This window comes from Sceloporus occidentalis, unplaced genomic scaffold (genome assembly GCF_023333645.1).
Source record: "Sceloporus occidentalis isolate IW3139 unplaced genomic scaffold, rSceOcc1.0.p SCAF_4, whole genome shotgun sequence".
In the NCBI taxonomy this organism is placed as follows: Eukaryota; Metazoa; Chordata; class Lepidosauria; order Squamata; family Phrynosomatidae; genus Sceloporus; species Sceloporus occidentalis.
The window spans coordinates 199,391,337-199,416,232 of record NW_028316984.1 but is presented as its reverse complement, the minus strand read 5'-3'; the positions used below and the strand labels follow the sequence as shown (position 1 = coordinate 199,416,232).

General features: G+C 43.0%; 1 protein-coding gene across 1 annotated transcript in view; it reads right to left on the bottom strand.

Moving 5' to 3' along the window:
• Positions 1-24,896, bottom strand: part of LOC149315277 (maestro heat-like repeat-containing protein family member 2B) — a 79,625-nt gene that overhangs the window by 1,435 nt on the left and 53,294 nt on the right. The window contains exons 29-41 of the mRNA XM_089523636.1: positions 24,241-24,350; positions 22,492-22,644; positions 21,041-21,195; positions 19,207-19,369; positions 17,442-17,632; positions 14,644-14,781; positions 14,017-14,128; positions 13,342-13,488; positions 11,797-11,970; positions 8,923-9,078; positions 8,192-8,323; positions 5,419-5,521; positions 3,251-3,316 (exon numbers count right to left, since the gene is read on the bottom strand). Coding sequence (XP_089379762.1) covers positions 3,251-3,316; positions 5,419-5,521; positions 8,192-8,323; positions 8,923-9,078; positions 11,797-11,970; positions 13,342-13,488; positions 14,017-14,128; positions 14,644-14,781; positions 17,442-17,632; positions 19,207-19,369; positions 21,041-21,195; positions 22,492-22,644; positions 24,241-24,350 — 1,800 coding nt within the window. The remainder of the gene's footprint in view (positions 1-3,250; positions 3,317-5,418; positions 5,522-8,191; positions 8,324-8,922; positions 9,079-11,796; positions 11,971-13,341; positions 13,489-14,016; positions 14,129-14,643; positions 14,782-17,441; positions 17,633-19,206; positions 19,370-21,040; positions 21,196-22,491; positions 22,645-24,240; positions 24,351-24,896) is intronic.

Below are 24,896 nucleotides of genomic sequence, written 5' to 3'. Positions count from 1 at the left end.
AGGGAGGGGCCTCTTCCTTCAGGCAGTCCAAGATGTTGCTGGTCTGCCTGATGGCTCCCTCTGAGGCCGAGATGACAGTTGAGGAGGGAGGGGCCTCTTCCTTCAGGCAGTCCAAGATGTTGCTGGGTCTGCCTGATCTCTCCCTCTGAGGCCAAGATGACAGTTGAGGAGGGAGGGGCCTCTTCCTTCAGGCAGTCCAAGATGTTGCTGGTCTGCCTGATGGCTCCCTCTGAGGCCGAGATGACAGTTGAGGAGGGAGGGGCCTCTTCCTTCAGGCAGTCCAAGATGTTGCTGGTCTGCCTGATGGCTCCCTCTGAGGCCGAGATGACAGTTGAGGAGGGAGGGGCCTCTTCCTTCAGGCAGTCCAAGATGTTGCTGGTCTGCCTGATGGCTCCCTCTGAGGCCGAGATGACAGTTGAGGAGGGAGGGGCCTCTTCCTTCAGGCTGTCCCTGATGTTGCTGGGTCTGCCTGATGGCTCCCTCTGAGGCCGAGATGACAGTTGAGGAGGGAGGGGCCTCTTCCTTCAGGCAGTCCAAGATGTTGCTGGTCTGCCTGATGGCTCCCTCTGAGGCCGAGATGACAGTTGAGGAGGGAGGGGCCTCTTCCTTCAGGCAGTCCAAGATGTTGCTGGTCTGCCTGATGGCTCCCTCTGAGGCCGAGATGACAGTTGAGGAGGGAGGGGCCTCTTCCTTCAGGCTGTCCCTGATGTTGCTGGGTCTGCCTGATGGCTCCCTCTGAGGCCGAGATGACAGTTGAGGAGGGAGGGGCCTCTTCCTTCAGGCAGTCCAAGATGTTGCTGGTCTGCCTGATGGCTCCCTCTGAGGCCGAGATGACAGTTGAGGAGGGAGGGGCCTCTTCCTTCAGGCAGTCCAAGATGTTGCTGGTCTGCCTGATGGCTCCCTCTGAGGCCAAGATGACAGTTGAGGAGGGAGGGGCCTCTTCCTTCAGGCAGTCCAAGATGTTGCTGGTCTGCCTGATGGCTCCCTCTGAGGCCGAGATGACAGTTGAGGAGGGAGGGGCCTCTTCCTTCAGGCAGTCCCTGATGTTGCTGGTCTGCCTGATGGCTCCCTCTGAGGCCGAGATGACAGTTGAGGAGGGAGGGGCCTCTTCCTTCAGGCAGTCCAAGATGTTGCTGGTCTGCCTGATGGCTCCCTCCGAGGCCGAGATGACAGTTGAGGAGGGAGGGGCCTCTTCCTTCAGGCAGTCCAAGATGTTGCTGGGTCTGCCTGATGGCTCCCTCCGAGGCCGAGATGACAGTTGAGGAGGGAGGGGCCTCTTCCTTCAGGCAGTCCAAGATGTTGCTGGTCTGCCTGATGGCTCCCTCCGAGACCGAGATGACAGTTGAGGAGGGAGGGGCCTCTTCCTTCAGGCAGTCCAAGATGTTGCTGGTCTGCCTGATGGCTCCCTCTGAGGCCGAGATGACAGTTGAGGAGGGAGGGGCCTCTTCCTTCAGGCAGTCCAAGATGTTGCTGGGTCTGCCTGATCTCTCCCTCTGAGGCCAAGATGACAGTTGAGGAGGGAGGGGCCTCTTCCTTCAGGCAGTCCAAGATGTTGCTGGGTCTGCCTGATGGCTCCCTCTGAGGCCGAGATGACAGTTGAGGAGGGAGTGGCCTCTTCCTTCAGGCAGTCCAAGATGTTGCTGGGTCTGCCTGATGGCTCCCTCTGAGGCCGAGATGACAGTTGAGGAGGGAGGGGCCTCTTCCTTCAGGCAGTCCAAGATGTTGCTGGTCTGCCTGATGGCTCCCTCTGAGGCCGAGATGACAGTTGAGGAGGGAGGGGCCTCTTCCTTCAGGCAGTCCAAGATGTTGCTGGTCTGCCTGCTGGCTCCCTCTGCGGCAAGGATTAGATAGTAGCTCTGTGCTTTGACAGTGGATGGTGGCAGCTCCGAAGCTGAGCTGATGTAGATACACATCCTCCAATTTATCATTATAACAACACTCTTCAGTGGGCAAGGCTGAGAAAAAGCGACTGCCCCAACAACATGTTCCTCTTCTTCAGGGCCCTGTGCGGATTTGAAACTTCTGTCCAAATTTGATGCTCTGTCCACTGCATCACATTGCCATCCCTGCAACCTGACCATGGCTTAATTCTGGATAATGCTCTGCAATGCAATTTTATCCTAAAATTTCTGCCAGGCATTCTCACATTAAAAAGAGTATCTGCACTATGTGCTTCTGGGCTCTTTTTGAGCCCCACATGCATTGATTTGATGTTAACATGTGCTAATGGTTCATGCAACTTGCTGAGGATACTCTAAGTGGAGATCCTTCATTGAACTGGGGGCTGGACCTCATGATCCATACTCAGAGCCTCATATAGCTACACATACCTCTTGTAACTTACTTTGTCCTTCATCTTTCATACCTCCTTCCTTCCTACCAATGTAAATCTATTCTTATTCTCTGTTTGCCTTTCTTTTACAATCATTACTTTTGTTGAACTCCATCTACTTTCCTCTAACTTCTTCTTCTTTAAATCATGTCTTATACCTTTTGCCTACTGACTTTGTTCCCACAAGATGTATATATCTGCAGTCTAAATCTTTTAGGTGTTTAATTGTCCTGCCATCTTTCCCCATCTATCTTTCAGAAACCTCACCCCCATAAGCCATCCCTTATTAACCTGTTCTAAAGAATTATATCTTAATAATTGAGTTAGTCTATCCATCTATCATATCTTAAAGTTTTAATAACAGGTCTTCTTGTTTTGGAATATCTCTCCTTTTCCTTTTTGGTAGCAAAAACAACCCTTGCTGTTATTGCCATATAGAAGTCAATCTTTTTAGATGAAAGTTTTTAGATAGTTTTATTTATGGTCTGTGACAGAGAAGGCTAAATATCTCACAAAACCATGTCTCAGGATTCCATAGCATGAAGTCATGACAGTTAAAGTGGGGTCAAACTGTATTATTTCTGCAGTGCAGACGTAGCCAAAGAAGCTTTACGTCTCAAACACAAAGAAGGATAAACTCTGTGTCTATAGACCCAGCAAATCTCTCTGTGCATAGTTAGATCCCAGTAGGCTAAATACATGAAAAACAGCGTTTTACTGTTTTGTCTAGCAATTAGAGCTGCTGCTGTCCTTGGTAACTATATATAGGTGCAGATCTGGAGAAAATTCCTTTTTTAAAAAACCTGCAAACCCTAATTCCGGCCTAATTGCTGGGCAGTTCTGGGGCTTGTAGATTTTTATTTTTTAAAAAGGAATTTTTCCAAGCTCTGTACAGATACATTTTTGAAAATCAGGTACCTTTCAGCAGAAGCTGCCAAGTTGCTTCATCTAGATCTGTTATCTGCATGCTTTCCAGGATAACTCCTAAGGAAAGAAAGGTTATGCAAGGGAAAAGTCAGGCCATCAGGCAAACTTCCCTGGGGAATTTTTGTTATTTTAAGTACTTACTTACTGGTTAAAAATAATTGAAAAACAATTTATTTCATGTGTATCTTGCCTTTCTCTTGGTATAGGACCTCACAACATGGTAGCTCACAATACAGGATAAAACTAAATGCAGTTAAAACAATGGATGATGAAGATGATGATGATAATAATAATAATAATAATAAATATTTCTTACCTGCCTCTCCCCATGGATTGAGGCAAGGAACAACAACAATTAACAGACAAACATCAGTTAAAAAGACATTAGTGAAAAGAAACATCAATTAAAAGGGCCAACAGGATATATACATATTTAAACAATCTGCATTTAAAATTCATCATTTAAAATTCACAACATCATCTGAATAAGCCTGCCAGAAGAGACTGGTCTTTAATGCTCTTTTAAATTCAGACAGCATATTCAGCTGTCAAATCTCTTCTGGCAGGTCGTTCCACAATCTAGGGGCGACTGAAGAAAAGTAATAAAGTTAAAAAGCAATTACGTAGACAACCATATTGAAAACATTAATTTAAAGCAGTTAATATAAAATAATAATTGCTGTCATTCAAGTCATTTGTTCAGAGTAGGTTTGCCACTGGCTTCTTCTGAGGCTGAGAGAGTGTGACTTGTCCAAGGGCACCCAGACGGTTTCCATGCCCAAGTGAGATTTGACTCAAACCACTATATCACTCTGGCTTTCTTAAAATCATCTTCATCTTCATCATCTCCTAATTAAACATCTTGCAAAGGCTAGTTAACAGTCAAAGGTTTTGGTAAATAACTAGTACTTTGACTGCTTGTGGAAAGAAGCAGGGCAACCAAGCATCCTGTGGAACAGGACTGTACTTATCTCTCATATCCTCAACAACTCTGTTATCTGTGATGGTGATGCCAAGTGAAGGTAGTAACAATCTGAGTACGATAAAAGCAATAGCAAAATAGTGATAATTCAGTGCACGTCTGGTGGGTAAATTCTGAAGGCCATCAACTACATAGGAGTCTTGTTTATCCAATTTGCCTGGTCATTTCTGTGTCCAGTTCTGGGCTCCACAATTCAAAAGGGATGTTGAGAAGCTGGAGCGTGTCCAAAGGAGGGTGACTAAAATGGTGAACGGTTTGGAAACCATGCCCTATGAGGAGCGACTTAGGGAGCTGGGGATGTTCAGCCTGGAGAAGAGAAGGTTAAGAGGTGATATGATAGCCTTCTTTAAATATTTGAAGGGATGTCATGTTGAGGAGGGAGTAAGTTTGTTTTCTGCTGCTGCAGAGACTAGGACCCGGAACAATGGATGCAAGCTACAGGGAAAGGGATTCCACCTAAAAATTAGGAGGAATTTCCTGACAGTAAGAGCTATTTGACAGTTGAACACACTCGCTCGGTAGAGTCTTCTTCTTTGGAGGTCTTTAAGCAGAGGCTGGATGGCAATCTGTCAAAAATATTTTGACTGTGAGTTCCTGAATGGCAGAATGGGGTTGGACTGGGTGGCCCTTGTGGTCTCTTCCAACTCTATTATTTTATGATTTTAGAGGGCAAGTCTTAAGGTGGGCTTGAGCTCCCATGGCCTGCCCCCAGTTCCAGGATCCATGGGTCAAAGCAGAAGTCCATTTTGAAAATATTTTCCAGGGTTTTTTTGTGGGGTTTTCAGGTTATGTGGTCATGCTCTGGAAGAGCTTATTCCTGATGTTTTGCCTCTTTCAGAACACGGCCACATAACCTGAAAACCCCACAAAAAAACACGGATTCCGGCTGGTAAAGCCTTCGACTTCATGTTTTCCACGAGTTTGGCTGCCAAAGACCCCTGCCATTTCCCAGGGGGCAGGGGCTGAGCCTGTCCCATGAAATGATCAGGCAAAATTGGACCAACCAAATGCCTATGCAATTGAGAGTGCCCTGAAATTATCCATCATTATTTTGCAGTTGCTTCCATGGTACTCTTTGCATCACCTATATCTCTCCCTTTCCCTGCCAATTTGCTTCTAGGTCCAGGAGATTTTCCAAACAGCCTTTCAGATCCTTCCAGATCCTCTTTCTTTTTACCTGACATTTCCAGTGCTCTTGTTTGCAGTTCTTCCCAGCTGCTTTGGAAATATGTCAATGTCTTTCTCAGCAGCTCTCCCCTCAGCTCTGGGTTGATATTAACCTATAATAAGCCAAACATGACACTCTCTTGAAAATCCCATTTTGGGAGAAAGGCAGGGTATAAATCCAATAAATAAATAAATAAATAAATAAATTGCTAGGGTGCCAAAAAGCATGATCAAAAAACCCCATGATGCAACAACAGTTGTGGTTTTTTTACAGTCATGGGCAATGCACACACACACTCTGTTTAACCAGTTTTTTGCTGCCATTATTAGTCCTGAACACTGCAATGTGTACAGGTCGAGTATTTCTTATCCAGAAATCTGAAATTTGAAATATTCCAAAAACCAAAACTTTTTTTCATGGGTAGATGAAACAGTGGCACCATTGCTGTCTGGTAATTTAGTGAACACAAATGTTGTTTCATGCACAAAATGATTTATATACAGAACATAAATGAATTTAATGTGTTTAGACTTGGGTTCCTTTTCCGATATATTTCATTATGTATGTATATGCAAATATACATTGAACTCCGCTCAGCTACCTCCTTGGCCCAATTTAAGAAGGGGTTGAAAACACTTTTCTTTGAGCAGGCCTACCCCTGACTCCTCCCCCCTGAATGCCCTCCCCCCCCCCCCCTTTGCCAGCAGCATTGATGACCTGGCATGAGTTTTAATTTAATTGCACTGTTGTTGTTGTTCCTCGCCCTGTTATTTTATGTATATGTATTTTGCACTGCTGTAAACCACCCTGATGTTTTCGAAGGGCGGTATATAAATAAAGCTTTTATTATTTATTATTTTATTATTAATACAGGTATTCCAAAATCCAAAAAAAATCCAAAATCCAAGACACCTCTGATCTCAAGCATTTCAGATAACAGAGCCTCAACCTGTATTATGTAGAAAAACAGGATCTCTTAGAAAACATGTGCTTTTCTTGTCATTTGGAGGTTTTCCCTTGCCTTCCACTGAGGCTGAGAGAGGGTGACATTCCCACTATGTCACTTGAGCTCATTATACAGTAGGTTTCGGTTACAAATCTTGCAAGGAGAATACTTGCTAAGGGATCCTGGGATTAGTAGTCCAAAAAGTGACATTTCCAAATTCCTGAGGGGAGGTGACATAATTCAGAGGTAGATCATGGTATCATAGAGTTGAAAGAGACCCAAAGGGCTGTCCAGCCATTCTGCCATGCAGGAATAGGCAATAACAACACTCCCAACAGTTGGCCACCCAGTTTCTGTTTAAAAACCTCTAAAGAAGAAAACTCCAAGGCAGCATCTTCTACTGTCAAACAGCTCTTACCATCAGGATGTTCTTCCTAATGTTTAGATAAAATCTCTATCCCTGCAGCTTGACTCCATTGCTCCTGGCCCTATTCTCTGGAGCAACAGAAAACAAGCTCACTCCATATTCTTTCAAATATTTAAACATAACAATCATATCACCTTTTAACCTTCTCTTCTCAAGGATAAACATACCTAAGGGTTCTTGTAGCACCTTTGAGATTAACTGAAAGAAAGAAGTTGGTAGCACGAGCTTTTCTAGACTTGAGCCAACTCAAACGTAGGAAGTAGGCTCAAGTCTACAGACGCTCATGCTACCAGCATTTTTCTTTCATTCAGTCTCAGAGGTGCTACATGATCCCTTTGCATACTGATTTTCCAGACTAACACAGCTATGTCTTTGAATTCCAGTCAGAAATTAGAGAATGGATTCCCTGAATTTGGAGTCCAAACAAACAAAATATTCCCCTGCACCAACCTTTGGACCTTTCTCCACATAAAGAAGCTTCACAAGTCTGTAAAAAACCAAAATTAGAGGAACTATAGAGCCAATATGGTGTAGTGATTTGAGTATCGAACTACAACTTTGGAGACCAGGGCTGAATCCTTGCTTGGCCATGGAAACCCACTGGGTGACTTTGGGCAAGGCACTCTCTCTCAGTCTCACGGGAAGGAAGTGGCAAAAGACCTCTCAACAAATCACCTTAGGTTCACCATAAGTCAAAAACAACTTGAAGGCACACATAACAACAAGAACAAAGGAAACATGAGATTGTGGAGTACTGTTAACTAAAAATTTGCTGAATTATTCTTTTTCTTCTATGGAGTTTACCACATGGGAAAAATCCCATGCAGAAACTAAATTTAAACTGAAAGCAACCCACTTTTTTTTCCAGATGACGTCTGTGTGAAAGAGAAATAACGCAAAAATAACCCGAATGCAAAGTCGTCAAAACTAGCTCATTTTTACTTTAGCTAAATTCTGAAAGTACAAAGGAGCTTTCCATTTGCGTTATTTTCACATTATTTCTCTTTCATGGCAATGCATCTGACAGACAACACCTGGATTTTAAAATTTCATTTCTGTACAGGATTTTACCAATTCACCCTCCATGTTATAAACTCCTATGTCAGGGTTTTATGGCTTGTAGGAGATGGCAACTCCCATCAGCCCCAGCCAGCAGAGCCAAAGGTGAGGGAAGGCAGGTGCTGAAATGCAACGAACAGCCCACTTCCATTCTAAATAGGTTACTGGAGGCTAGACATTGGCTCTGGGGAGAGAGATTTTTGGCCACTTGTAGTCAGCCAATCATCACTATCCCTCCTTCCTCCACCGTTTTCTTGCTGCACTGAATTTATCTTCTGTTAATTCAAGATATACCCTCTCTCTCTCTCTCTCTCTCTCTCTCTCTCTCTCTCTCATTCTTTCTGTCTCACCAGTTGCACACATATATGGCCTTGAAGATTCGCAGGGTTCAGGTTGGTAACATGGTAAAGTTCTTCAATATAGACTCTTAGCTTCTTTTTTGCCCAAAACCTCACACACTTCAGAAAAGCAGCTCTGCAGGCCTGAAAAACAGGAACACAACTGTTTCAGGAGGTGCTAGGAAGCTCTTGAGAAGAATACACAAGAAGCAGGGATTTCAGTGCTGTCAGGGCTGTCTCAGCCATGTGGGTCAAAAGGCAATAAGGACAGGGCCTTTGTCCCTGGTCCTCACATGGCAAAGAAGGATGGCCCCTGTGTGCACTGAGATCTCTCAATACCATCTTAACTGACAACGGAGTAAAATCTGAGACAGAATGTAGGCCTGTGACTCTAACATCTTCACCATTTTTCTCCTGTACGATTTTTAACATCTTTGCCAGATGAAGAAGTCAATGAAGCTTTGAAGGCTTGCACTGTGGATTTTCTGCCGTTTGATTGGCCCATTAAAAATATCATTCTTTTGTGAATCTTGGGGTTTGTTGTATTTTGTTGTACAGCCAACATAGATACCCCTGAATATATTTTCTAGAAGGTGGAAGAAGCAATAAGAGGATTATTTTCCTGGACCTCATTCTCTCCAAGAGGGAGCTGCTGGTCAATGATGTGGGGTCAATTATAACTTTGGTGGAAGGCACAAGTACAAGGACAGTTGACAGCTTTCTCAACCTCCACCAGGTCTTACCTCAGAGACCTTGGCGCTGGGGTCACGTTGGTGAATGAGGAGTGGCACCAAACTCTTTTTGACTTGCTCAGCAAAAAATCTTTTGTATCTGAGCTTTGTCCAGTCCGCCAGGATGCCAAAGAGGTGTAGTGCGGCCTTGCGGAGATCAGCATTGTCCTATAGCCAAGGAAGCAAATCATTTCCCCATAATCTTCCGGAAACTCATAGTAAATAACAGAGTAAGATACCAAAAATAATTCATGCTTAGAATTCCTCTATGCGTTGTGTTTGCTTTCCCCAGACCATTATGACAGTCCCTTTTCTTTGGATGCCTAAACTTTATTTCTAAATGCGCAGCTGAAACATTATTTGACTGCGGTGCTAGATATTTGGGGAATGGAGGAAAATTTCAGTGGAGGATAGAATTCTTTCAGGGAGGGCCATGTCCTCAATTTCTTCTCTTCCATACCAAAACCCTTGTGTACAAGGGGAAGAACCAGGGAAAGTGTTCAAAGGCCCCATTCCCACTATGAAAAGCTCCGAATCCTGATTTGAGCTTTATGTCCATGGTTTCCACTGGAAATTGATCCTCATGTGATTGATTCCAGTGGGAAAAAAACCCGGAGCAAATGGGAAAAGCTCGGGGTATTTTGGTAGCTGGGTTTTTGAGGTTTTTCCCCAAGGAATCGATTCTGACGCGATTCCAACAGGTGGGAACGCCATCAGAATCAATTCTGTTTCTGTGGGAGAGACAAATGGCAGAAAGGTGTCACCATTCCTCCCCAGAGACACCCCCCCGGTGCTGGTTTTTTTTTTGTTGTTGTTGTTTTAAAAAATGTCATTACAAAATCGCTATATTTCTGAAGCAGCCACTTGCAAAGTGGTCACTTTAGCAACCTAGTGATTTTTGATAAGAGTTTTTTTTAAAAAAAAGAAAGAAAGAAAGAAAGAAAGAAAGAAAGAAAGGGAGGTCCGTCCACTTCCTCCTCCTCCTGGGTACCCTGGCCATGCCTCCATCTCCTCCAGTCTCATCCTCCTTCTGGTCCACCACCTCCTTCTCCTCCTTCTCCACTTCTACCTCCACCTCTCTGCTACCTTCCCCTACTATCCCCTGCCCCTGGACAGAGAACACGCTTTGGAGGGCTGCCCCTTGTTCTGTGAGTCACTGGTGTCCTTCCCCCATCCCGCCACCCAGGTCGGTTGGGTCCTGCGTGTCTGAGGGGGCCTGGAGGGAAGGCTGGCCAGCATGGCCTATGGCCTGAGATGTGGGGCCTGCCGCAGCCCCCAGAGCGACGAGGTGAGCTGCCCTGGATAGAACTTGATCAGAGGAAACTAAAGCTCGCTGGTGCAAAGGGGTTTGGGAGAGGGATCAGCCCAAGGACTGAAGGGCTGCTCCACCTCCCCCAGCCCCAATAGGGACGACAAGGGTTCCAACGGATAAAAATCGCTTCCAAAAGGATACTTTTTCCTAGTTAGAATGAGGGACCTTTTGGAATCGATTTCTATAGTGAGATGGAGCCGAATTGGAATGCGGGCTATTCCACCAGTGGGAATGGGCCTAAAGACTGTCTGTCCACTCAGGTATTAGCCCACACTTTAAATATTATCCAAGGTGCTGAACTTTGGGGGGGGGGGGAGATGGGTAGATTCAGCACCTTAGATAGTTCTTATACAGTTTGGACTAAAATCCAGAGTGGATTAATTGCCCCAGTGACAGTGAACCTACTAACCACAACTGCATACTCATGTCAGTCTCAGAATGGATTTGGAAGAAGACTTGTATACATTCATAGGTGATGGGACCATTAATGGCTACTAGTCAGAATGGCTGTGTGTGTGTGTGTGTGTGTGTGTGTGTGTGTGTGTGTGTGTGTATCACCTTAGGTATCAGTGGTAATGTTCATCTGCATTAGGAATAGTCAAAGCATAAAAAATATATATCTGAAAATGTGTTTTTTTGTGTCAAGAAACCCCAAAGAGAAGAACCTTGGATTGATGACAATCTGCACAATTCAGGACTTATTCTGCACAAAATTCCCACCAGTTTGTTTTCTGTTTTTTTAATCTAGAGAATAGCATTTTCTGTGCTGGCAACTGCCTTTTAGACATAGGAAATATTATTTCTACATGGAAATATTGTTTCCTGTGTAGCAAATGCTATAGTTGCAGATTTATTCTGCACAAAATTCACACATGGTTGAGATACAGAATTTTCTGTACAGGAAATGCTATTTTCTGTGCAAAACAACAACAATTGGCCCTTAGTATCCAGGAACCTCTGTGGATACAGAAATCTGTGGCTGTTCAAATCCCATTAAATATAGTGGCACTGTAAAATGGTGTCCCTTATATAAAATGGCAAAATCAAGGTCTGCTTTTTTGATATATTTTAAAAATATTTTCAGTAAGTACATGGTTGCACAATCTGTGGATACAGAGAGCCAACTCCATTTGCATATTTTGTGCAGAAAAAGTCCAGTTTGCAAATGGGCTTGTGAAACTGCATGGATTTTAAATATGTTCTTGCAACAGGAAGAAAATTCTAAACTTACTCATTGCTTCCTTTGAGAAGATGCTTAGTGAAAAATTATATCCCTACTATGTCTATCAACTGGTGGTTTGGGAATACAAGATGGAGAGTGCAGTTGCCTTCAAGTGCTATTTCTTTGTGGGAGAGATATTTCATTCTTAATATTGCACCTTTCTCCCAATTAGAGACTCAAGGAAGCCCACAACAAAGATCAGAACATAATATAGAAACAGAAAAGAGCAACAAAAAGTAAGAAGACAGAAAATATAGAGACATATCGAGTAGCTAAATGCACAGGAGTCTAATCGCTGAGAGGTGAGTGCTAGAGTTCTGTGAGGTGGAGAGAGATTGTCTCATCAGCTTACATCAGACAGGTAGGTTATAGTCTTCAAGGTGATGTCTTTAAAGAGAAAGCTCACATCCTTCCGTTTCAGCTGAGGAAGAACCAAGGCGAGCACCTCCAGACTCTCAAGTACCACCTTGGCATCATACAAAGCACCCAGGAGAATTGCTACAATGGTCTTCTTCTGTTTTTTCACCTGAGTGGACATATTGGAAGCACCTGAGATGCTGGATACTGACAAGACTCTCTTTAAGACAGAGTAGGCAAAGTGTAGCCTACAGGCCACATGCAACACTTGGGACCCCAAAGTGTGGTTTCTGAAGCCCATTACTGATCCTAGATCCCATTTATATAAGCATGTCAGTGTGAAGGTGTGAGTAAGGGACTGTTCAAACCAGCAGTTTGGGCTGGCTTGTGGGCAGAGTCGGGGCATAGCATCTTCACAACACATGCCCTGGCTGTGTCTTCAGGGTGGTGTGATACCATGCACCATACCACACAGCGCTCCTCATGGCGCTCCTTTGACACTGCATACATATGACGCAGACCTGCAGGCCACAAAAAGGAGCCGCTTTTTGCAGCTCCTTTTTGCGCCCTGCAAAGGCCAGATTGGGGCCACGGTGTGCAGTTGCCATGGCTCCAATAGGGCTGAAACAAAAGATGCTGCATGCCACCCCTTCAGTGCTGTCTGTATAGCCCCTTAGTGATACTGAAGGAGCAGAGAAAGAAGTATAAGGATGAAGGGTTTATGGATGTAGAACAGGAAGCAAAAGTTACAGAAAGTGAGAATGGGAGAAAGAATGAAGAAATGGAATGGAAAGAACTGAGAAGAAGGTTGGGTAGAGAGAGTTAGGAGGAAGAATTTAGGATGGATGTTTCAGGATTTGAAGAAGAAATGCATTTGGAACTGAAGATCAGTTGAATGTCAATATTGGTATGTATGTATATGTATATGTGAATTTAAAAAAAATCTCAGAACCCACACACACACACAGTGAATCCAATCACCCAAGATCAGCTGCAAACGTGACAAATAACCTTTTTCTCCAGAGTGTGTCAAGCACATATCAAATACCGAAGCAAAAAGGCTGAAAATTGCCCAGAATGGCAGTACAAAGTGATGTGATGTCACTTCTGTGCACCAAAATGCTATGGCACAGTTGACTGAAGGAAACCTGCTGGGGGGGGGGAGATATCTACCCCTACATGAAACCAGTTAGAAGTGGTTTGAAACAGTTGTTGATGTCTATCCAAGACCCTACATTAGGACTGCATAGCATAAATATTTTCATGCAGTTACTCAATAGTCTGTTACACAAACCTTGTGTTGAATGATATGTTGCGCAACTGAACCACAATACCAAATGTGGGTCTGAATGCACAGGCAAATGCATAGCATGCAGCCATGTGCAAAACACACTTTGCACTGTTGCACTTTGCTTCTACAACCATGGACCGTCTACATTTGTCAACTGATCCTTAGTCTATTGCACTGAATGGAGAGTAATGTAATAGAATCCAAAACACACATCTAAAATAACATTAATTTTAAAAAGCAAGATCTAACCTTGTCAGGCGCCACAAGGAGAATGTTGCCAAGACCTTTGAGTGCCATCCGGCGGGTGCCTGGGTGTTGGTCTCCTGCTCTTTCTAGCAGGATGGGAAGGAGATATTTCAGCTGCTCCCTTTCTCTTAACTTGGGATCCTGAATCACCTGCAGCAATTCATTATGTTCATTATTACACCTAAGAGCCATGATCTAACAGCAAGGAGATGGAATGTAGCTTGATGCTTAGTAATGCAGAAATTGTCCAACATGGCTCATTAGTGAGTTGCAATATGTACATCCATGCACAATGGCACCCCATACACACCCTGCTTCCATAACCTTGAAATTTTTCACATTGTGTTTTACATAAAGCAATGTGTTTCATATTAAACAAAAATCTATAAGTGCTTTTGTGTGGGAACTTATGCACGCATAAGACATCAACAGAATTCCCAGCCACAATGGATTTTACACATGGATTTTGCTCAACAGACAAGAAATGGATGTTCTCCCCTAAGATCTGAGATAAATGCACTCCAAAGTTGTTGTTATTATTATTATTATTTTATACTTTATTTATATAGCTTATAAGTTATACACACAGAAACAGACACATGCATGCATGCAAGCGCTAAGAGCACAGTCCTCTGAAAGAGGAGCAGAACATTCCTGCTCTAAATGCTCTGGTCTTACCTCAGTAAAGAAGGCAGTTCCTGTTAGCCTAAGCTTTTCAGATCCTGAATTCATCCAGGGGAGGACATTTTGGATGACCTTGGGGCTGAGGAGTCTATTCTGAAACAGGCACCTAGAAAAAAGAATAACCAGTAGAATGACTGTAAGAATAAAAAAAAAAAAACACCTACAGCTGCAGCAAGAGGGCAAAGTGTTACTTGGAGGCACCTGAAATATAAATGCTCCTTATAGTGCCCAGTAAATGTTATTTAGGGACATGGATTCTCTCCACTGCATATAGCTATCATGCCTAGTAGCTATCATGTTGAGGATGGAGCAAGCTTATTTTCTACTGCTCCAGAGACTAGGACATGGAGCAATGGGTTCGAACCAAATGAAAAGAGATTCTACCTAAAAATTAGAAATAACTTCCTGATTGTAAAAGCTGTGAAACAGTGGAGTATGCTGCCTTGGAGTGTGGTGGAGTCTCCTTCCTTGAAGGTTTTTAAAAGGAGGCTGGATGGTCATCTGTTGGGAGTGCTTTGATGGTGTCTTCCTGCATGGCAGAAAGCAGTTGGACTGGGATGGCCTTTAGGGTCTCTTCCAACTCTGTGATTATATGATGCTAGCCCTTGCTGGGTTGCTTACCTGGTCAGCACACAAACACCCTCCTGGTGGGTTCTAGGATCTCTGAGTAATGCCCAGATATTCACCTCACCAATTTCTGCTAGTGATGGATCACAGATAAGCTTCAAAATCAGAGCCTTCAGGCTTGCTACAGAAAGTCTGGTCCAGAAAAGAGCATAAAAATTATTTCAGGAACACAGGAAGAAAAACACCCCACAGGCAACAGAAAGGAAAGTCCAGCCAGTTATTTAATAATAAATAAAAATAATAATAAATGAAAGGTAAACGCTAAAAGCATGAATATAAATGTGCATTCATACTACTTAGACATGCTCAGAAATCAGAATGGAGGACATTTTGACATTCCTCCTGGACAGAAGGTTGAAATGTAGGACATGCCCTGGAAAAGGAGGACATCTGGCCAACCTTGTCCCATGGTCATCAAAATCCATGGATGCTCAAGTCCCATTATATACAATGGTTTAGTAAAATGATATCCCTTATACCAAATGAGAAAATCAAGGTTTGCTTGGGGGAATTTTTTGGGGGTGGGGGAGGAAATATTTTCACTGTGGATGGTAGAATCTGAGTATACAGGATCTATGGATATGGAGGGCTGACTCTCTCTCTCTCTGTCTATACACACACATGTGTGTATGATATTTGTATTTGCATTAGACCCTTCCTTCCCTTATATTCTTTTAAAACAAAAATTAGATTGTACAACCTTGGTAAGGATTCTGTTGTCTTGTTTTTTATCCAACACCAGTGGTGTTTTATAATTTCATGATTGTCATGTTGATGATTCCAAGCAAATCATCCAGAGGCATAATAAACAAATCAAAATGGTATATTAAAAAACACACGAGCACACAAAGGTAAAGCAAAACCTGACAACCAATAATATAAACCTATAAGAATCTTTGTGGAAAACAGATGAATGATCAAGCAAGATGCGACTGTATACAGTCTGATATTGCAAAGATCCAAACACCAAATGAACAGATCAAACAATACACTAAAAATAATGTCCCAGTATCAGCAGTTCCAAATCACAGAAAGAGAACAGACTGATATTCCGGAAATGGGAACAGTCAATCCAACAGTACAAGTGTGTGTGACAACAAACCATCTTGTGGTGAGATAAAGCAACAGATGACTCCCTGGTTTATGTAATCATTTCAGGGTAACAATAAATATCAGCTGTTAAGAAAAGTCATCTTGTTCCAGTCTTTTTACACCAAATATTTATAGGTTCTTTGCTAAAAAGCTTGGTGTAGAAAAAAACCCATTCCAAGACAGAAAGAATATCTCATGCAACTATGATTGTTCACAAAGACCAAATACCCATTTACACTACACAATTTTTGTTGTCGTTGTGGGCTTTCAAGTAATTTCTGCTTTAAGATGACCCTAAGATGAGGAGTTTTTGTGGCAGAATTTGTTCAGAGGGGATTTGGTTTGTCCTTGCCTTGCTCTGAGGCTGAGAGAGTGTGACTTGCCCAAGGTCACCCAGTGGGTTTCCATGGCTGAGCAAGGATTTGAACACTGGTTTCCAGATTCATAGTTCATCACTCAGACCACTGCACCACACTATGCACAATAGAATTATCAGTCAGAAAACTTGTTTTGTACAAGACAAGGATGTAATTCCAGGCCTTCCCAAGAGTTATTTTGATGCCAAACAGTGACACACATTACTGCTATAAGATAAGCTTGTTTGGTTGTAAATAATGCAGCAGATGGTAGACAGCAGAGAAGAATGCCATCCCTTTTGCAGATGGGTCCAGCATCCCCTCACAGCCAACAGTAGTGTTGGCCCCCAAACTAACTGTACTCAGAATATCCCCAGACAGTAATCAAATTCAGTCCCCATTGCTGGATATATGGGGCACCTGGGCTGGGGTGCAGCCTTGGCTGGGGATAATGGAAGATACACTCCTAAGGGTTATATAGTGCAGAAGCAAAGAAAATGGATCTTACTTTGGGAGAAAGGCAGGATATAAGTGCAATAAATAAATTAATAAAATCACTGTGTGCAAGCTTGACCAATCTCCCACCCAATTAGCTCTGAGAACTATACAAGCAAGTTAGCGGTTCAACAGCCCACCCCTTTTAGTGCTGGATTAGGGCTGTGGCACTTACATGCCATGGCCCCGATCTGGCCTTTCTGTAGTGCAAAAAGGAGCTTCAAAAAGTGGCTTCTTTTTGCACCACAGAAAGGGTGCCATAGCCACTGGTGCTGCAGCTTTTCGGTGCTCCTTTGGCTCTGCATCATCTGGACACAGCAGCAGAGGAGTGCCCTGAATCCACCCGCCATGTGCTGCAGTGCACAGTGTCACACTGGCATGGGGGAGGGTTCAGGGCATGCGTCGTGTGGATGCCACACCCCCACTCCACCCTGATGCTGGCTTTAATGGCTGGTCTGTACAGCCTCATAGTTATAGAGGAAAACTCATTTCTCCAGTCTGTTCCCAAAAACATAGTCACTAGTACCAACAGACTCTCTACACTGGGTGTCTGTTAACACTTGGCCAGGATGCTAACAAGGATGCCGAAATCCATCTGCCCGTGGCACAGTCCCAGCTGGCTGAAGGGCTCCCCTACGGCATCACCAAACTAGAAACTCCCAGATTCCACAGGATGCAGCCACAGCAGTTAAAAATGGAATCATAGTGGTATAATTGTGCAGTGGGTTCAGGACGGAAATCATCATGGATGCAATTTTTCTTGTTCAAGAAGACTTCTTACGTTGCAAAATTAGAAATAAAAATAAGCCACATTTTCCAAGACATGGCCTGGAAAGGAGGCACGCTTGCCTGCAAGGGTTGCCTTCTGATACGCGCTGTTCTCTTCGGAAGAGCCTCCGGCGGCCCTCATAAAAGGGCATCTTCTGCCCCAGGGTTTTGCTGACCTGCCACAAGAGAGCATAAAGCAAGTCTGGGAACACCTCCTGGAGGACCTTTTCATCTTGCAGTACAGAGAGAATTTCATAGATGGCACATGTGGCCTGAAGGGAGAAAAAGAGACAAAGAGGGGGGTTTCAACAGCATGTTTGGAGGGACTGGATTTCCCCCTCCCAAAATGGCTCCCAGTGAGGGTCTTGAGATCTATGGCCCCATTCCCACTGGGCATATAAATCGACGAATCTTGCTGCAAGTCTGGCTCGGATCAAGTATCCGAGTCGTATTCGCATCACGTCCATCGTTCCCATTACAAAAGGCAGCAAACAGACTTGGTTTTTCTTAACCCATGTTCTCATTCCCATTGATATTTCCCTGTGGTATTTTGACACGGACTTTTTTGTTCCCTGTTCCCATTGCCTTTATGGAACCGTTTTTTAAAAAAAGCTGTCAATCAAGCGCTTAGATGATTAGATGTCACAGTGACGCCAATATCTTCTATGCATTTTGACACAGGCTTTTTTTGTTCTCCGTTCTCATTTGCATCTTTCAAACCTGTTTTTCTTTTCTTTCTTTTTTCTTAGCAGTCAATTGATTGCTCAGGCGCTTAGGCGAAAAAAGAAAAAAGAAAAAAAGGAAATTAAAAATGGTGTTCAATGGGTGTCCTCACACATTAAGCAGGGTTTTTTTTGCAGGGGGGCATAATGTGCTTAATGCGTTTGGAGGTCAATGTAGCAATTTGCTATGTTTGGATACCCTGCTTGAAAAGTGGTGTCAGGATAACCCAGGTTATCCACTGCTGATTCGAGTTTTTGCTAGAGAAATTGACCAAATTAGGATCGAACGTGAATTCAAATGGGAATGATTTCCCTTTAACTAGGATCGAATGCGAATTCAAATGGGAACCATGTCCCTATAATCTGATTCTTGATTCACTTTATAACCCAGTGGCAATGGGGCCTGTTGCTCACTTCTATCATAAAGGTACTGCCATTTGACCACCTTGCTATAGATTTCTGTGTTGTTAGCTAACAACGAAGTCTGATTCCAGTAGTCACATAGCATCTTTGCTAGATCTTAAAACACTGAGCAACCTATGACCCTCCAGATGTTGTTGGACTGCAATTCCCACCATCTCTCATAAGGTCCCCTTAAAGCAGGGGTGGGCAATGGCACAGGATGTAGGGGTCATTATTCCACCATCTTCTTTTCTATGGGCCATCTTCCCAGCAAGCCCAAATAATTCCATTTTAGTGGCTACCGTATGAAGGTTACCGTTGTTTGCTAACGTTGTTGTGTATCCTCAAGTTATTTCCAACTTATGGAGACCCTTAGATGAACCTCTCATGGGGTTTTCTGGGGCTGAGAGTGCATGACTCAGCCAAGGTCACCTAGTGAGTTTCTATGACTGAGCAGGAATCGAAGCCTGGTCTCCCAGGGCTGTAGTCCAAGACTCAAACCACTACACCACACTGGCTCTTGCTGTTGTTGGCTACTCCTCCCATAAATTCCATGCTACCCTCTTTCAGAATTTCCCCAGCTCTGCTGGCCTAGTAAATATCTCCCAGAATCCTGCAGGTTGCAACCATACCAGCTGGGGCATTCTGGGAGCATTCAAGAAAGTAATAGTTCACGAATAGTTCAAGAAAGTAATATTTCCAAGTGCAGGTGCAAAGCTTACTTTGAGAGGTTCTTCCTCAGCAAATTCCTCACTGTCTTCGCTGCCCGAGTACGAAGCGGCTTTGACATTTGAGGGCTGTGTTACCAGGGCTGCTAGTTTGTGAAGGATCAACGAAACCAGGGCAGGGTCTCGACCTAGAGACCTCCAGAGTTCACCAGTCTCGCTAGAATTAAAGAATGATACATATTATGGGCACCATCTACACTAGTGGCAACTGCTGGAGTGTGGTGGCGTCTCCTTCTTTGGCGTTTTTTAAACAGAGTCTCCTTCTTTGGAGGTTTTTAAACTGGTTGGCCATCTGTGAGGAGTGCTTGGATTGTGTCTTCCGGCATGGCAGAAGGAAGTTGGACTGGACGGCCTTCAAGGTCTCTTCAAAATATATGATCCTATGATTTTATAGTGAGTCCCAATTCAGTGAAGTGATGACTCTATTGCAGGTTTCAGTTGAGACTTTAAAGCTATCTAAAACCTGGAGCAGATTCACCACCTCACTGGCATGAGACCCACCAGCCATCACTACCCAACAGTAGTCCTTCTATACACAAGCAGTTGAAATATAGTGGTCTCTCCACATTTGCTGGGAGTGAAGGACCCCTGTGAATGTAGAAAAAACACAAATCATTAAAAAAAAAAACCACCACTATTCTTCTTACCTAAGAGAACACCTCTCCAGGAATCTCCAGGTCCTCCAGTGCAACTCTATGGTCAACATCTGCCAGAAGTTGATCATAGAATCATGCCATAGGACCTACAAATGTCTAGAGAAGTGCTTTCTCTAGGAATTTCTAGGTCTCCAGCACAACTTTATGGTTAACATCTAGCAGAGTTGTGGTGGAGGACCTAGAGATTCCTAGAGAGAACGTATTAATCAAATCCACAAATAATCAATTCTGCAAAAGTCAAAGCTGCAAATGTGGAGGGCCAACTGTACAGTGAGCCTTGGGCTGAGTTGGAAACTACATGGGTTGATGCCACGTCCCCACTCATCCAGTCCTTCACATTAAGGACTTGCCATAGCACTGAAAGCAATAGGTCCTGGTGGGTCCATGTCAGCAGGGCAATAAATCCACCCCAATGTTTGAGGGAATTAGAAGTCATAGCTGTGTTAGTCTGGAAAATCAGTATGCAAAGGGATCTTGCAGCACCTTTGAGATGAACTGAAAGACAGAAGTTGGTAGCATGAGCTTTCATAGACTTGAGCTGACTTCCTCAGATGCATTCCAAGGTGTTGAATCTATTTGAGGAATAGATTTCATTGTCTTGGATAGCTCATTGAAAGTCTGGACTCAAATCCGGAGCTGATTCTCCAGCCATTGACATGGACGTTGCTCATTAATTGTCCTATGAACTCTTTTGGGCCTTAACGCATTTCAAAGGAAAGATGACAGGCAGTGATAGAAGGGAGTGAGACACAAACAGCTTCTGACTTACCTTCCCACACAAAGTCATGATACTTCCATTCTCCCTCCTGAGGGAGATGGTGGCAAATATGTGTCTTTTGCCAAGTGGATTTTTCCAGCAGGACAAAATCTATGCATTTATGATAATCTCTCTCAGCAGTAGAATGGATGTGCTTCATAGGTGTGCAGGAAGGTAAGTGACATGTATTTTGTGTATTTTGATTGGTCCAATAAAGGTATCACTGTTTTGTAGATTTTTGATATTACTGTACAGTACTATACCCAAGTTAGCTCAGCAGCTTGTGAGCCTCCTTTAATTTTCACACTAGAACTGGAAGTAAATTCACCAAACGTAACTGCCTGCAATGCCAAAAAACATTAAGGAAGTGTGCTGCCCAAAGAATTAAAAGCTATAGCTTATCTCTGGGACACACCTGTCCATTGGAAGACGCCGGCAGAGGAGGGTGTTGAACACAGCATCCAAATGATAGTGAGCGACAATGGACACAGCATCCACCAGGACATGCTGCAAATCATCCTGTTTGATGGTAGGCAAGCGGCTGTAAAATACATCTAGGATTTCAGATATCTGGAAGAGACAACATAGGTATATATTGCAAAACAACAGTCCTGTTTGTTTTAGCAAAGGATTTTTTTAAAAATTCTCCTAACAGCTGAAGATAAACATCTTGTCATTATAAAGCCCAATTTCAAATGATTGTTCTGCTCAAATTTGTTCACATGACAGACAATCTAATGTTGGAAACCAATATTTGGGGCTTAAGGATGGCTTTTGAAATATAATACAGAGTAAATAGTAAATACAAACAGTTGGCCCTCTCTATCCACAGATTCTGCATCTACAAATTCAACCATCCATGGCAAAAAATAAACTTTCATAAGGTACACCATTTTACTACCCTGTTCTATATACAATGGGCTCTTGGTATCCACTAGGGCTTGGTTCCAGAATCACCTGTGGATACCAAAATCCGTGGACACTAAAGTCCCATTAAATACAATGATGGTGGCTCAGAGGTTATGATGCCAACTCTAATGATGGCAAGGTCAACACAGCAGCATTTCAAAGCCCAAGTGCTGCATGACGGAGTTTGCTCCCGTCACTAGTCCCAGCTTACGTCAACCTAGCAGTTCAAAAACATGTAAAAGTGTAAGTAGATAAATTGGTACCACTTCAATGGGAAGGTAACAGCATTCTGTTCAGTCATAATGGCCACATGTCCATGGAGTCGTCTTTGACAACGCTGGTTCTTCAGCTTAGTAATGGAGGTGAGCACCACCCCTTAAAGTCGGTTATGACTAGGCATTCATGTTAAAGGTAAACCTTTACCTTTTAGTAAAATGGTGTCCCTTATATAAAATGGCAAAATCAAGTTTTGCTTTTGGAATTTATATGTATAAAAAATATTTTCAAGCTGTGGTTGCTTGAAACCATGGATAAGGAATCTCTGCATACAGGGGGCCAAATATACAGGTTTGCCATCCATGGACTGGAGCATTTGCAGATGGCCCCACCTCATGGTTTCCAATGGTAATACATACACATGGTCAGGCACACATCACATTGGGAAAAATGGGGCTTTGGTTCCCATGGGCTTTGATTTCCTGCATGGCAGGGGCTTGGACTGGATGGCCCTTGTGGTCTCTTCCAACTCTACGATTATATGACTTTGCTATCTTTTAGTACAATAGGCCCTTAATAGTCACCAAATTCCCATTAGTCTTCTGGCCAGTGTTTCTGAACACTCAAGAAACCACATTTCTCAAACCTTTTCTTGAATACTGTCCAATATTTTTTCCATCCCTAGTTCTAACCGCCTCTTACAGAAAGCTTGGAAATTCCTTAACTGTGGTCAGTAGTCACCTGGGATTCCAACATATTACCACAGTCTTGGAGGATGGTTAGCAGCCAGTGGCCGGCAGCAGTGGCACACATTTGGTTTCCAGATACAAGATCTTCCAGGATGGCCTCTATGAAGTCCAGGGCTTGATCAGATGGGAGGTAGGCACTGACCACCTGTAAGGACACCAGAAATTAAAGGTTATATGCTTATAGCTTGCTTGCACAATGCATGTTTTTCTCCTATAACTCAATGATAAAGTGCATAGTTGCTTGTTCATTTATTGATGTATGTATGAAAATATGTATGTTCAGGGCCCAAGGGGAAAAAAAAACCCTTTGAACTATAACTCTTAGAATCACCTGCCAGCATGGCCATGCCAGCTGGGGAATTTTGACAATTGTAGTCCAAACAAAAAATACTTCCAAATTCTGCTATTTCTGTATGTGTGCGCGCACATGTATACTATGCATTATGAGGAGCAGCTTAGGAATCTGGGTATGTTTAGTCTGGAGAAGAGAAGGTTAAGGGGTGACATAATACCTATGTTTAAATATTTGGAGGGATGTCATATTGTGGATGGAACACACATGTTTGTTGCTCCAGAGGACATGGCACAATGGATTCAAGCTACAGGGAAAGAGATTCCACCTAAACATTAGGAAGAACTTCCTGATGGTAAGAGCTATTCCACAGTGGAATACACAGCCTCAGAGAGTGGTGATATCTCCTTCTTTGGAGATTTTCAAAGAGGCTGGATGGCCATCTATCAGGAGTATTTTAATGGTGTGTTCCTTCATGACAGATGGACCCTTGTATAGTTTCTTCCAACTGATTTTATGATTGCATCTGCAACTTTTATGAATGATTGGTTTGGCTCAATTGGTGGAAAAACCCTAAAGAAGAGGTTGTATGTACTAGTTCTATTCAGAAGAGAAAAGCCACACCTGCCAGGGATAAGGTTTAGGCCCTTTTCATCTTGGACACAGTGGTAGGATTTTCACTTGATAATTAGGAGGGGATACAAGAGTGAAAGCCTTACAATGGAATTTCTATTGTTTTGCACCAATTTTATAATTTCAAATTAGATCTTTAATGTTTACATCCAAGTTTGCAGTACTGCTGAGCAGCATATGCCAAAGAGGCCAACAATTAAGCCTTGCTCTGGCACTTTGTGGGATGCATGCTACTTTGAAACACCAGATATGTGTTCAATTTAGTATGAAATCTGCTGTATTGTTACTGGGTTTTTTTAATGGATTTAAATTGTGATTATGTTTGCAGTATTTATTTATAATTGGCTCCACAGAACCCATGAAAGAGGTACACATGCACAAGCCAGGATGGGAACAAGGTAGTGTTTTTATGTGTCTCTGTGTGCTTTGCAGGCAAAACACTAGCTGAGCCTTTGGATCCCATTTGTGTGTGTGTGTGTGTGTGTGTGTGTGTGTGTGCATGCACGCATGTATTTTGCATCTGTTTTTTTGCACAAAGGAAAAACAGCTTGGATTGTATCTGGGGTGACATCAATGCCACCGTATTTACTCAGCATTTTTATAGGACAATGTTTTTAATTGCATTTTCTCACACATCTGTATCTAATCTCAGAAACGTTTGCATTGAAAAAGAGCTTTATTAGCATTGTAGGTCACTTTGACCATTGAGAAAATGGATCGGTCAAACAAACATGATTGCTACCCCTAGTATTGCTACCTAACCTTGTGCTCCACTCAAAAATCTTGGACATGAGTCTCCAAGAAGAGAGAAATCACCTTGGCCATTCTGGTGGATGCCTTAAAGAGATCGCTGGAGACGTCACCTTGTAGGTCAATGTAGACAGAGAATATTTCTTTTTCGTCTGCATATGTGACTCTTGACTTAGCTGGATGGAAAAGGAAGAGGAGGAGGAATATAAAAAGAGGAGAAGAAAGGAGAAGGAGGAGAAGAAAATAGGGGAAAAAGCAACTAATTAAAATAAGTCAAAATGTTTTAATGAGATGATTTTAATTGTTTTACATTTTTAATGTTACATAACATTTTTCAAATTTTAATTTTTTTTATCAGTTTTATTTGTGAGCTGCCTTGGGTCCTACTTCAGGAGAAAGGTGGCATATACATAGGCAAAAGTAAAGGTATTCCCCATTGACATGGCTGTCAAGTCGTGTCCGACCATAGGAAGCAGTGCTCATCTCTGAGCCAGCGTTGTCAGAGACTACTCTATGATCATGTGGCCAGCATAAAATAAAATAAATAAAATATAGCTAAAAATAAATACCAAAAATACATCTTTAAAATTAAACTATCCATAAAATTAAAACCAGTTAAAAGCATAGCTGTTTAAAACCATACAATTGTTACCCAAAGAAAGGTGGTGGTGGAAAGTTTGGGGGAGTCTCCACCAAGTATGTCAGCATTACTATAATTGTTG